At 42.4% G+C, this 14659-nt stretch overlaps 1 protein-coding gene across 2 annotated transcripts in view; it reads right to left on the bottom strand.

The window, feature by feature from the left end:
• Positions 1 to 1799: 1799 nt before the first annotated feature.
• SAP30BP (SAP30 binding protein) overlaps positions 1800 to 14659 on the bottom strand; it is a 178512-nt gene continuing 165652 nt past the window's right edge. For both annotated transcript variants that reach the window (XM_069200164.1, XM_069200165.1), the window contains 7 exons: positions 14467 to 14555; positions 5324 to 5415; positions 5036 to 5096; positions 4264 to 4315; positions 4016 to 4074; positions 3587 to 3689; positions 1800 to 2658 (listed from right to left, as the gene is read on the bottom strand). In XM_069200164.1, the coding sequence (XP_069056265.1) occupies positions 2477 to 2658; positions 3587 to 3689; positions 4016 to 4074; positions 4264 to 4315; positions 5036 to 5096; positions 5324 to 5415; positions 14467 to 14555 (638 nt within the window). In that variant the 3' untranslated portion in view covers positions 1800 to 2476. The remainder of the gene's footprint in view (positions 2659 to 3586; positions 3690 to 4015; positions 4075 to 4263; positions 4316 to 5035; positions 5097 to 5323; positions 5416 to 14466; positions 14556 to 14659) is intronic.

Genomic DNA, 14659 nt, shown 5'->3' with positions numbered 1-14659 from the left:
GGATCATAACAATAATACAGTATTTATTCCGGAACCAACAAGAATTGTGAGGCAGCTCGAAAAGACAAGGCTATGCTCTGACAAAACACCTCCCGGCCCCTGCTACCATGAGTCATCTGGAGAATCGGACAGGGTTGAGTGTCTTGGAGTGGCCGAGTCTTTGAATACTGGCAAAGAAGCGGTGTGGGTAATACTTTTAGTGAATCACAATGAATATATGAAGTAGCTGCAAAGGCACGATGCGGCAACAAAAGATGCCAAATTGAAACAATATAGAAAGGTAAGGGAAAACAGAGACCTGCCTGGCAGGACTCAATTCCCAAAGAGAAACGAGAAAATGGAAAGAAAAACAAGTGTAGGGATGCCTAACTGTTGTGACCTGGGCTGAATCAGTAAGCACAACAGCTGCCGTGCCAAGCACTGAAAACTATCCGAGCTACCTTTATACCTGGATGCTGCATTATTAGCCCCAGAAGAGATGGTCATGCAGTGCTTGTTGTTTCTGGTGCTGAGCACCAGCACTTATTGTTGAGGGCTGGCGCTTTTTCTTCGCCCACAAGCATTTTCTGCGAGCAAAAGATATGGGAAAGAAAGAGGAAGAGAAAAACGAAAAAGCATCACAATCGGAGAAAGCAGAAAGCTGCAAAAGTGAGCTGAAGTGGCAGGGAGCGACTTTAAATGGAATGAAGTGGCCAGAGATGGCTTCAGGATTACGCTTCCTCAATATTCCGTGTTCTCACATTTAACTGCAGCAGCCGCGTGTTTAAGAGGATAGCTTTGAGCACCAGCACCTTGTTATTTACAAATTAAGCACTGTGGTCATGTAGGAGTGTGTTCAGTCCATACAACCCAGAAGCATTAAGACAGTACAGCCCCACCAAATGGTTCAGAGACCATGGCTGAATAGCCCCCCCTCTCTCTCCCCCCCAAAATGATGTATCTTCTTACGGATGACTCGTATATACACTTAAACCTTACTTTTCTTTGTACAAGTGTTTTTCAAGCACCTGGAGCATTATGTTGATTCCTGACACAGTGATCATTCCCTTTTCCTAGCGGAAGATACGATCTTTCAACCAATAATTAATTTCACAGACTCAACTGGCAACACTCACTGATTTAAAAAAAAAAAAAAACAAAAAAAAAAAAAAAGGTACTTTCCTTGGTATGACTAGTTTTGCTCTCAGCAAAAGTATGCAAACAGGGTTGTGTGAGAGTCTTGTCGAACTTTACATACATCATTTTTTTTTTTTAAGTGCTACGTTGGATTGGCATGATGAATCTTCTACAAAGCAAAAACCAACATCTTTAAGAGGTCAGGTCTGTCCGAAGCCTCAAAACTGTTATCTCCCGACAGCCTACACTTTCTGAAAAAAGTATTCTTTGAAAGCTGCATTTCAATGAAAACCTGAGTAGCACAGAAGCTCAAGTTGTGGACTCCACCATATAATGAGAGCCAAAAATCATAAGAGAACAAAGGCTTGTGGCACACCTAGTGCTGGTGAGAAATAGTATGAAATGTTTCTAAATTTAAAATAGCTCAAAATAAATATCCGGATGATTCAAAGTGTGAAAACGGAATGATCTAACGGAAACTGATCTATAAGTGATTCATGGTTGGAGAGGTTTTTTTCACTTATTGCAGAGGATGTCTAAAGTGTCGGGAGGACTACGCTACGGTTGTGCAGTACTCAGACCGAAAAAGAGTAGAGCATAGAAACACATGCATGTGTCTGTGCTCGGCCCAACTTTGGCAAGCATTTAATGTTTTCAGGAAAGAAGACAAGCAAGACCTCTGCTCACGTCAACATTATTTGCACCGATTTTTATTCTTCACAATTGTTTTTTCCATATTCTAATGTCCTTCTCTTTCACAGATCTGAAACAGCCCCAGACCATCACCACTTGACACAAAGCCTGTTTCGTTTTCAAAGCAGTCTGACCTGTAGAATAGCGACTTGAGTTGCAACAAAGATTGGAGGAAGCCTTGGTTGATGGTGCTTTATCCCAGGAAAAAGCTTCTCAGAACTTTGTCCCGTATGGCCTTGTGTTTATCTGACACAAAGACAATGTTATTGGGCTTAATGAGCCACTGTTACAGCTCCAATTATCCATCGACTTTAAAAGCGTAATGTTCCATCCCAGTCTCTTTTTAAGCATGAACCTTCATCCTTTTATTTATCCTTATGCCTTAATATCCCTGTGCTGATTTGGAACGTCACAACTGAAATAATTGGCACTGCAACAATACGTTTGGGAGTGAACAAAGAGCCAGTCTCTGCAGGTTGTGTTCCAGTTCATCACAAATCAAAGCCCCTTATCCTCTCCATAGGAGGGATGCGTATTGGTGATGAGTTTTAAAGGGGATGTGGGATGGCAGGAAATCCCATAAACGCATGTTACCACCTGTGTAAAAAAACAACACACTAAAACACTGTTCTGTACACAAGTCTTGAGTCCAGTTGGGTCCTGTGGTTCACTGCTTGGCCTTCTTTGCAATGGTGCCCACTGCAGAGATGATTGTGGTTTTTGAGCCACTGGTACTGGTGGTTACCGTGACAACTGCTGGCAGGGTGGCCGTAGTGGTGAGGATGATAGGCTGGGCCATGGTCGTGACGGGGACAGCAGAGTCCCACTTGCTCTTCCTCTTCTGGGCATCTGCACATTGCAAAACACAAGAGATTAGACACAGGGAAACCAAGCAAACATTGGAGGCTCCCTGTCTGCAGGTGAACAGGGCTTTTCAACAAACCATCACAAGCCAAACACAGATCTGACATACTTATATACCTAAACCTAAGAGAAAGATCTAAGTTCCTGTCGATGTTCAATTTGTCGAAAACTAATATGTTCACTAAATACCTTTAAGGGGGAAATTATTTTTAACAATAGCCAATAATGTGCCTTTGGAAACGGAAACCTCCAAGTCACCACGGGGCAATGGAAAGAGGTTTGCATTGACTATTTTAAGGAAATGGAAGGAAAGGATAAGCATGGGACTGGCATGAGTGTAACTGACATGAGTGCAATAGGCGTGGCACTTAACTCACTATCAAGAAACCCACCTCCCTTCTGGATATATAATGCAGTGCCTACAGAGACATGCCTGAATTTAGGACTGCCATATTTAACCTATAATCCTTTAACTTCAGTTTAGATTACCATTTAGTTCATTTTCTAATTTACCACTCCAGTTTTCTTTTTGTGTTGTCATTTATTTCGTTTCTCAGCTTCCTTTATTTATTAAAAAATGTAACTTTATACAAATTATTCACATTTTTGTCCTTATCATTTTAAGCATATAGTGTGTGGTTTTGTACATCCTACAGGGTGAGGGCATGCTCAGCACAAGATCTAAATAAAGTAAATAAATGTATTGACTCTCTATAGAGCACATAAGCCAATTCCAAAATCAAGCACTAAAGCATTAGGTACTACTGAAGTACTGTGACATGAGGCACGCAGCTTGGAAGAGCGACAATCACTCATGCAAGGAGGAAGACAACAGGGTCTCCAATGCTATTTCTTCAGGACAAGCTGGGGCTTTAAGGGCCCAACGAAAAGTGAATCAACAAAATCACTCTACCTGTTCCGGCAGTGTTTGGAGCTGTGGTGGTAGTTGTTGCAGCGGTGGTGGTGGTTGTGGTAGTAGTGGCTGCACCCTTCTTAGTGCCCGTCACAAACTCGATCTGCATGAAAGAAAGCAGTCATCTTTATTTGCCTTTCAATCTTCAGGAAGTTACAGGAGTTGTACATTACCACTAAACGCCCATTGCTAATAGAGTAGTTCATTTAATTAGCAAGCTGACCAAGACAGACAACTCCGCATATTAATACCGATCTCAGTAATTGGCGTCTGACTAGATTAAAAAGGGGCTCCGGTTCCAATCACAGCGCAGACACCCGCAATCGCAGACATCTTGCATTGTAAGTCCTGTGACTCGGAAAGATGTTTGTTACCCTAGGGAAACAAACTGCACACAGGTTCAGACCCCCAGCGCGTTCGAATACTTGCCTTTGTTCTTTCTTTTTTTGCTTTTTCTAGCTTGTCCATTTCAACTTTCTGGGCTTTAGCTGTAGAATACATAGGAGTAATATAAAAAGAAGAAGAAATAAGATGAGACAAACGTGAGATCAGGTGATAAAAAGTAGGACTGTCAAGAACAGCCGTTCTATGCAAATACATAGATCAAGCTGAACTTAATTATGATACACTATACAAACATTGTTAGATTAAAATCTGACAAAGAAAGTCAAGAGTACCTAGCGCCTCGTAGTATGAATCCTCAGGCCATCCATGAGGGTCAAACATGTCCTGTAAGAGAAGGAAGGCATCACCTTTAGAGCCAGAATGACATGTTCCAAAAATAGAAATGATACACAAACAATGGACCACAGCATTAGTTTCCTTGATCAGCATTTCTCAATTTCGAAAATGATTCTGTTTAAGGAGACTCCTTAATTTATACTGGTAAAAATGAGGTCAGTCATACCGGCTGTACGCATCAATTCTTCAATAGTTCACGTTTTGTAATTTTTTTCAGCATAGAATTTTTTGCTCATATAAGCCTAGATATGGGCCAAGGGGCATTGTGGGAAAACATAGGGGTCTTTTTCACCATGTGTTAACCTTTGACTGAGATGAGACAAGAAAATACCTCTAGAATTAAGAGTACATTCAAGCACATGACTGAGCAGAAACTTCAGATGCGAGAGAGCAACTGTGAAAGACGCTACAGAAGCTTAGATTTACGAAAGCTAAAAGACTCAAAATAGGAGTTTTATAAGATCTTGTGGGGGATAAACAAAAGATAAATTTGAGCAGAGCTACGGAGAGACCTCAGGTCCTACATGTTGGGGATTTACCCACCAAGGTCCCCTCCTTATGTATTCTCCTTTCTATCATATGAGGTCTCTGGAATGGGAGAAAATGAAGAAAGAATGCAGACAGATATGTGGAAGAGCTATTTATGAATCTACACCCTTAAGTATTTACAAAAAGATTCTGGAGCTATTTGTATTTATTTGTTCTTACCTTAGGGTAGTTGGTTCCAAGCTCGTCAATCGAGCAGTACTGGATCAGCTTCTCGTAGATACTGGAAAGGAGAAAGGAAGGTTGGGGAGGTCATCATTTGCTTCCAGAAGAGTCAAAGTTGCAATGATCGGGCCAACAGCCTATTCCGCTTAACTATCACTTGAAGTAATAAAAGTAAAGGTTCACTGCGATACACGTAGAGGAGGACAAACAAATACTGGCACAAAAGCAGACTTGCAAAGAAAAGAGGTGAAAAAAATAGGTGGGAGAGAAGATAAGTAGGGTCACCTGGGGTTTCTAAACTCCTTCTTCCTCTGGATAACTAAATTCATGTCCATTCCTTCTTTCATTTTCTTCTCGTACAGCTTCTGTATTTTATCCTGAGAGAAGATAGTAGGTGTGAATCTCAATAAAAGAACAATTTGAATCCTGCCACAGAGGAAGAACGCAATCTTGTGAGCATCACAGAGGAGGCAGAAGGCACGATTAAAAAAAGCTTGAGTTTTATTTTACAAGGTATACCAGAGATACATAAAGAGCACTTCGGAACCAGTTATGGACCCTATCCACAACGAACATAAGATGTCAGAATTCCACACAAGGTACAAATCAAAGCACTGGAGTTCTCAAATTCTACTGTACATGGAGATACCACCCCAGGAATACCACATGCAAGCCATACACTGTCTTCCTACACAACTCCTGAATCCTCTGCTGACGATAAAAGCAGAGTGAGCCTCATAAGCAGACATATTTTATGGAGGACCATTTGTGTCCCTAAAATCCGAGACATCCAGCGTAATTCAATACCGGGGATAATTTCATCCTCCGACTGAGATACTAGGAATGTGTGCTATACAGCACCGTTCCAGATGTCTTTCTACTTCACTTTTTAGATATGAGGATCTGTGGCTCAGCTGTAATTGCCAGATATTCCGGTTGGCTTAGTTTTCTTTCAACGGGAAGACCTAAGCTAGGCCAGGACTTTACTTCCCAGGTCCTGTATCACACATGCATGCTTCCTGGAGTGAAAAGGAGTTTCATCTGGAGCCCGGCATGGGCACTGTATGCACCCTACTTCAGTCCTCAAATGTTCAGGCTATGCCCTGAGAGGGAATTGACACACAAAGAAGACTGCCTCTTTGGTTCGTCTGGAAATAAAGGAATAAGCCTGTTTGTTGGTTTAGAATTCTAACTGAGACCTTGAATGGGGATGCATAATTGTGGAAGTCTAAATTTTTTTACAGCTGGCATCAAACTCCCATGCATATGAATAACAGTGAGTGCCAGTCCTGTTCATCCGCCCTTTTTTGCTTCATATTTCCTACACCATTTAACAGGAGCAGCAGTGTGATCCTAAGGGCCTTTAAGTACACCCACCGAAAGCCGTTTTTTTGCCAGTCTTTGCTGGGCCCTTATTGCTTAAGGTTGTTGCAAGCCAGGGAGGAGGGGGAGACTGACATGGGTTTTCACGAAAGTGTGTTATCTGGGAGAGAAATAGCATGGCTGTAAGGCCTCAGTATTTAAGAGAGTGAACAGAGTGTGATGAGCCTGAGGAAAGCATATCAGAAGAGCAGTATCGTATGGCTTAAATGTAGATAGAAAAACACAAATTTCCAGCATGTGTCCCCTCAACTACAGACAAACTTCAACACATGTTCTTTCACGATGGCCCTTCATAGGACTTGGCTCTTTCTTTTTTTGTGTGGAAAATATGTAATTATCAATAACAAAATATTTTGCAGGGCCTAAGACCAGAACATTTTTGCTTCATAAAACACAGCCAGTGACATCTTCTCTCTGAGTTTCCTCATGCAACCCACTTTGATAGTGATGCCAGTCAGAAGCACTACTACAAATTTCTCTGCTAAGTGAGAAGCAAGAGGCATGCCAAACACACTGCTTTCAACTCTGTTGTACTGGTGCAACGTTTCTGAGATCAACCAGGTCAACTGCAACACTAGTGCTGAAATAAGTGCTTTCACCTCTTGGGCAATGTACGGGCATGTCACCACTGACTTCCCCAAAGTTGTCCCTTGAAACGAGAACTGCGGCCATCTAGTTGGGCTAGTAGAATTTTACTTGGACTATTGCAGCTCAAATAATGGTATGCAAATTATGAACTCCTGAGGTGCTCATACAACGCTGTAAGAAATAATATACTGAACTCTTTCTTTGAGCCTTCCTCTCAGAGATGTACAGTTATGAATCCTGCAGGTCTATGGTAGCCATAAAACGCACTTGAAGAATACAGCATTTCATTTCAAAGGAGTACATTTTGCTGTTCTCCCTTTCAATAAAATCTATGAGCCTATTTAGGTTGAAAATCAGCCTTTTTCTAGAAATGACTGCATTTTCGTTGAAGGTTTTAAAAATGTAGTTCTGAAAAATATCTAGATGTTTTATGACAACAGCAAGTTTTGACAATATTCCATTGTATCCAACACCCTTTTCTTTATTAAATATCTTATTTTATTTTGTTCATAACAGACTGAAAACAAAAGTTAACCATTACAGTAAGTACATTGTTCAATGTAATCTTGGACATAGAGGTATCACTGACAAAGCTCCAGTTGTGGGATCTGCAGCATCTCCAGTACACTTGTTCAACATTAATCTTGTATGTAGGCGAGTAGGGAGCCCCTGGTGTGGTGTCCACCATTGTTCTAACCTTTGAGCCAACTAGATCTGGGCATGGTGTCTGGTGTGTAGGGGTCTGTTCCCATCCAATAATAGTATGCCTCCAACCGCCCCATATTTTCTTAAACTTGAGGGACCAGCCTCTATTGCGGTATCCAACTTTTTCTGCTGGCATGTACATGTCCATGCCTGCCCGCCATTTGTGTATGTTAGGTGGGTCAGTCTCCCACCAGTGCCTGGCCAGGTCTCTCAAGGCCTAGTGTGGAAACCAAGAGTTTACTTAGTAGGCTGTCTATATCGTTCAGAATTTCTAGCAAAACAAACTTCAGGTGTAGAGGAACTGGGGTTTTTAGTATTGCAGCCAATTCTCGGGTTATTTCGCACCAGTATGTCTGGACTTTGGGGCAATCTCAGAGTGTATGTAGGAAGGAGCCATCTTGTTTTACACATCTCAGAAATAGTAGAGAGCCCCCCCCCCCTCCCCCCCCCAATACAGTGAGGCTTTTGCCTGTCGTGGTAGATTCTGTGGAGGATCTTGAATTGGATGAGACATAGTCTTGCTTTGATGGCAACCTCACGAGGGTGCATAAGTGCCTCCCTCCCAAGCTAAGTCGTCTAGTTCACTTAGATCGTGTTCCCTTCTAGCTCCTAGGGTGACCAGATTATCATGCATGTTATTACTAATTGTTTTGTATGTGCAGGAAACTGTGCCTATTCCCAGTCTTTCCATCAGCTACTGGCATCTCAACTCTCGGACCTGCTATGCATAATGCAGCTGTGCGCATTTCAAAACTTGGGACTGGTGCATTTTATATTCTTGTTGCAGAGCTGAAAAGGGCAGAATGTCTCCCTGGTCTAGGATATCCCCCACTGTTGAAATGCCTATTGTGCCCATGCCTCAATGCTCCAGAGTTTTGCAAGTTCCTGTAGCTGCGCTCCTTTCCATAGAGGTGTCTCCCTGGTAATTTTGTGTGTTCATCCAAGCGTTTTTGTGGCAGTACGCTAGGCCAAAATTGTGGTTTGCGTTACTGATGGAAGGCAATGTAGGCCTGGACTGCCGTAAGGTAATAGAGATGTGATTTCTGTCCCATGAGTTCCCTCTCTAAACGGTATATTCTAGGTCTTGAAGGGCTAGTCCTCTGCTTTAGGCGTTGCGCTGCAGTGTTTTGAATATTATCCAAGGATGTCAGGTTGCCCATGGAAATGTGCTGTGTTTATTTTTGTAATAATTATCCGGGGTTTCGGGTAGTATGTATTTTGTAATGTGTAGAGCAGTTTAGGATGGCAATCATTTTAAAGAGGGCCACACAGCCCATTAATGTGAGGGGCAGCTTCTCCATCGTTTTGCATCGTCTTAGAAATTTGAGACAATTCTGTCCACATTTCAGGTTGTGAACAGGTCTTTCTTGGCAGTCAGGAAAATACCCAGGTATTTGAAACCCTCTGTGGAAACCCCCATGCCCTGTGACGTCAGTAGGGCGTGCTTAATTTCTTTGGAAAATACAGGACTGATTTGTCCCAGATGATTTTGTAGCCCGAATGACTCCCATATTCCTGCATGGTTTGGAAAAGTAGGGGGATGTTGTGCGCAGGGTCTATAACAGAAAGGAGTAGATCATCTGCCTATACTTATATTTTCCAACACCTTTTTAATATATTCTAATTTTATTACTGCTTATAAATCATTGGACCTAACCAGTAGCCACTTAGAAGACTTAGCCTAATAATGTAGACAGCATCGAATTAACTAGGGCATCATGTTGTCAACAATTCATTCTTTCAAGGTCAGTCAGCTTTGAAGCAATCCAAATGTTTTTTCGAGCAGAATCATCTTCGGGGATTTCAAGAATCTCATGAAAGGGCAGGGAGAGTGCTTTAGGTTTTATGAAAATGACTCCTATTGGTTTGATATTGTGTTGCAAACATGCTCCATATAATGTAAATGTTTCATTTTTCTTTTATTCTTTTTGTCTCACCAACATTATCACTGTATTTACATTTCACCAGAGAATAAGGTTCCCCTTTTCGTTAAACTGCTCTAGTTGGCTGTTAAATGCTGATGAACACTGAAAGGGGTGACTTGCGAGTTCATTCAGTGTATGAATACTGAAACCATAGCACAAAGACTGTTATAGCTAATACGGTCTTCAAAGTTTTAGAATGCTGATGAGATTTCATTTTTTTAATAACACATTTTATTGAAGGTTTTGCAAAGTGCGCATAACAGACAGAACTTACTTCTATCATCTCGGAGACTTATCATGCGCCATCCCATTATAGTCAATCACATGAACAATTGCAATACCTTTAACCCTTAACCCATTCCCAACTCCTCCTCCCTCTCCGCTTTCCCACTCTGTCCCTGAGTACTTCCCACTGTATGTTCCTATCAGTCATACTTTAGTCTGGGCGCTTGGAGGTAAGGCTGAAAAAGTTGCAAACGGAAGCCAAGCATGGCCGGAGAGGGGGCCATTCTGTATATTTGGGAAGTAGGTACTGATCACTCTCAACACAAAATCCACCTGACTAGCTCCCCTCTGCAGAGTTCCTAGGGAGTAGAGGTTGGTCATCGGGCCAGCGAGGGCCCCTGGGATCTCACATCTGGTTCTGTCAAGCTGTCTGCTAGAACTTCTCACCACTTCTAAGGGCCTGAGACCTCTCCTGGCTTCTCTAAGTAACACTTCCCCCTCACATCAAGCCCACCTTTCCAGTTCCCTGAGCTAACCTCCTATGCGGCGGTCCCTCAGTGTTGTCCAGTTTTCAGGTGATTTCTCTTTTGGCCTGGATGTATACTAAGTCCTTATTCAGCTGGCTATCTCTGTCTTGGTTGTGTGGGGGAACCACCCTAGTAATCAATGCCCGCTGTGCATGGAAGTTCCGTATTAATAACTTTGGCTATTATTTGTTTCTTTTCCTCCCAGTACGTTCCCAACTGGGGACAGTCTCATAACATGTGTTTAATCTCGGCCCCTTCCGCTCCACACTGCAAACAAGATGTTCCTGTTGTATGAAATGCCTACTGACCTGTCCCGGGGTTGCTGGTGAGATTTCTTTTTACCAATACCGCCAATAAAAACAGCAAAGCCTGTGTGGAGAACATGGTGTGCGGGGAAAACTCCACTGCTGATGTGTGATGCTTGGAGTCCCCTTTCGTTTAATCAATTGCAAAGCAGGCATTTCTAAAAATGTCTTATTCTCACATCGCTAAAAGGATTTGGCATATGAATGCTGCAAGCTGAATTCATAAATGGCTGTGGTGGAGTGCAACCGTGCTGAAATTCCAAAACACGCTTTGAATATCAAACACATTCCTTAAGCAACTCTTGAACTGCTATTTTACATAAAAGTCAATGAACACAAATGTTGATTGAAACTTGAAAAATGTCTTATAAATAAAAGTTTTAAGGAATATCTCGAAGGTGGAAAAGATTTTGAAGGATATCAATCTAACATTTCATAAAAAACAACTTTGAATTACTAGGCCTTTTGCGTAAATTCAAGTGAGCCCTGCACTTGGTTGCATACAAAAAATGTTTATGAAATGAAACAAATAAAAAAGAAATGAGAAGCCCATCATGTCAAGTGAATCTCTTCCATGTTAGAAGAGAAGCTATGTATTGCTACGGCTGGGAGCCCTTACATATAAAAATGGCTAAAAATTACTTGAGGAACAGACTTGGGGAAAGAGAACAATGGTGGACAGGACACTGCCAGGGGTGTGCAAACAGTGGGCACTGTTTACAGGCTAAAAGTTAACACAAGGCAGTAAACTGGAACACATTGTGACCCATGCTTATCTTCCAGGTGCAATCCCTATTATGGATACAATATAGTTCTGTATTAAATGTATACAAAGCATTACACCAACAAAATGGAATTTGCAAGTAACATTATCTTTGACAAACTGGTAGCACACTTTCCTGTTAAAACATCACTTAACAATAGTTGCCATAAGTGGTTAGAGAACAAACAGTTGAAATATGGCTCTGAGGCATAACAAGCCAATGCCTCACGTTAATTATTACGCTGGTAAGTGATCAAACATTGCATCTTGGTTTTTGCAGTTTATTATGGTGCGTACTCGACCCAAAGGTATTGTAGCGCTTTACCTGAGCACCAGTTACATTAAACAAGGTCAACTTTTTTGGCACGCAGAGATTAATTGATTTGCCCAGAATCACTGGATATTGAGCCGCTGCCGAGACTTGAGCCCGGTTCCCCATATTCACTCACTTGAGTCTGACAGCGTTGGACATCAGACAGCCACCACTTGAAATCTGTATTTCCCTTATCACTGAACAGCTGATAACTACACCCAGTGATGTCCTTTATGAGTCAGTGGTCAACCCGATGATGTCTTTAGATAGCAAATAATGGCAGATCCACTTATTACCTTGATGAATAAGTAATAGAAGCAGAGATCCTGTGTGAGCAAGGAGTGGCTTAACGGATCCAGTTCTGGACTCCATAAGAGGCACTAGATCACTGAACTCAGTAATGATCAGTGAACAATCAAGAGAATCATATCCTTCAGGAGTCATGGGTGACGAAAGTGGGGATTCATGAAAGACTACAATATCACCTCATGGAATGACCAAGTGTCATTACACGTCCATCCAATAGCGCTTCAGAATACATACCAGACTGGCTCGAATTATAGATTTAAACAGCCTAGTATTTGACTCCTACTGGTTACATGAAGCTGATCACAAATTATGTAGTGTCACAGATCTTATTTAAACTTGCACCCTAAGCAGAATAGAAGCAGAAAAGGGAAGAAGCAGGCAAAATAAGATATGGAAAAAACAGGGTAGTCTCACTCTAACATTCTTCAGAATTACGTTTCACTTTGGTATAATAAATATGTCTCACAGTGATTGATCTCCAACACTTTTTTTTTTTTTCATCACAGAGAAATCTTTATGCCTTCAAGCATTTTCTCTGTCTGTGAAGGCAGCAAACATTGGTCTAACTCTCCCAATTGGTAAACCATATTAAGGCCACCTAGCATCAAAAATGAGAACTTTTGGGGGAAGGTGTTTTCAACTGTGGCTCTCTGCAAGCTTTCAGCACGCTAGATGCAAGGACCTGCACGACGGTGCCACTACCCAGACAAACTCTTTCAGTTTCCTACATAGCCTCCGGCTTTATGTTCAAACTGGAATAAGGAAAACTGTGTGACTAAGTGTCACTGGCAGGTTTCAACTTGTCTTGCTGCCACAGGCATAGAATCGAGCTCTACTGTGCTCAGTGTCGTTATTAAAGCTGCTCACCAGAGACTCTTGCAGTGAAAGGAGTGGATTTTATCCAAGACCTTTTTATCACACTTGCGTTCGGCATTCCTCAGCCTCCTGCATGTCTATTACTCATCCAGTGGTGTCAGCCCAGGAGAAGGTTAAATAGCTAACCCACACCAGGCAGCGAGGTCAGGTAGAGCAGGAATGTGTACAGGGTGCAATGAAGCAATGGCCATGGCCAGAGGACCAACAGCACAGCAAGATTTACTGGAAGCCTGGAGGAGGGCAGAGCTGTGTGTGACCGCGAGGGCACTGGGAGGCAGAACTAGCTGGGACTATATTAGTGAAAGAGGACGATGCGTGGAGACGTGGGGGCCTCTGTTTGAAGGTGACCTGAGCACAAGAAGAAACAGAGTGCTCGGCTGTATAACTAAATTACGAGGTTACACCCGCTGGAATGCCTACATGCTGCTATGTCTGGATACAAAATAAAACAAATGTGCGCAGGCCTGTAGCACAAGGCAAAGAAACAGTCAGTGAGGTGCGATTTGAAATGTAATTTTAAAAGGTACTTCACAATAGTCGGAAACCTCCAAAAAATAGCGACAGAGCTTCGTAAATTAAGACACTTGTTTTTATGGCGTCTTCCTAACATTGCTACGGCCTTGTAGCTCTGGGCAGTCAGGATGTGTGGTAAGACGGCACTGAGAGCATGCAGAGCCCATGTGGGATCGGAATTGGACATGGTAGGTAGTTGGTGACTGATTACATGTGAAAGCACACTAGAGCCTGGAAGGGCAGACAAGAGACTGCAAATGCATGTAAGAGAGGAGACAAGTGAGGCACAGCTACAAGCATTAAATAAGGAGTGGCAGAATAGTCACAGGAAGAGAAGACAGAGAATAATGAAGTGGGAACTGCACTGTTTCCATGCAGATAAGACTGCTCAGGCAAGAACAGTAAACCAATCAGAATTAACATCCAAGCTGGTGAACGCCCAAAGATATAATCATGAATTCCAATCACCCTAATATTTAACATGTTTGATCAGTTGTGTGTAGTAGCTGAATAGGGTCAGGGAGAACATAAACTGATTGAAAACTGATCCAGAGAATTTGTGAGTTCTTTGCACAGGAAGGTTCTTTGCAGTCAACATACATTTATGATTGTTGAAAAGAGTGAGTCAATGCCTATTCACTCCCTTGATCATTTAGAGGCAGTTCACCTCTTCTGCCCTAGCAAGAGAGCCGCTCTTCCCTGTTATCTTTTTGCCTCAAATATTATCTTAACCTAAAGGTTGTGGGCAAATCATTCGGTCAGCGCAGAGGGCTCTCAGGTAAGCCTCTCCATGGCTACCAGGGAGGCCTCTCCCTTTGTTCTGAGGCCTCCTGGGCACACCACTCCCTCTGCTGCAATGAATCCGGAGGTAAACGTATCCCCTACGCTTCCCAGGGAAACGTTAGAGCATCCAGTGTTAGTATAGGGTAGGGGGGATAAAGCGTCTCTGGCAATAGATGAACATTAGCAATTTGCTCCATGCTTCTAATCCCCTACCTGCAAGTGGTTGGAGCATCTGCCGGATGGTTCAGGGGGGATCTTGATTTCATCTGGAGACATATTTCTCACTCTTTCGGAAAAGGAAGCTAAAGGGGGAAGCAGAGACATGGAGAGAGCAAGACATTAAATCAATTAGTGTAGCAACAAAGGAGAGAATGCACAGCAACATCAAACCTGGCCTGGCAGTGTG

Source organism: Pleurodeles waltl, chromosome 7 (assembly GCF_031143425.1).
Source record: "Pleurodeles waltl isolate 20211129_DDA chromosome 7, aPleWal1.hap1.20221129, whole genome shotgun sequence".
Lineage (NCBI taxonomy): Eukaryota > Metazoa > Chordata > Amphibia > Caudata > Salamandridae > Pleurodeles > Pleurodeles waltl.
Note: the sequence above shows the minus strand (reverse complement) of the source record. Positions and strands in the feature narration are given on the sequence as shown.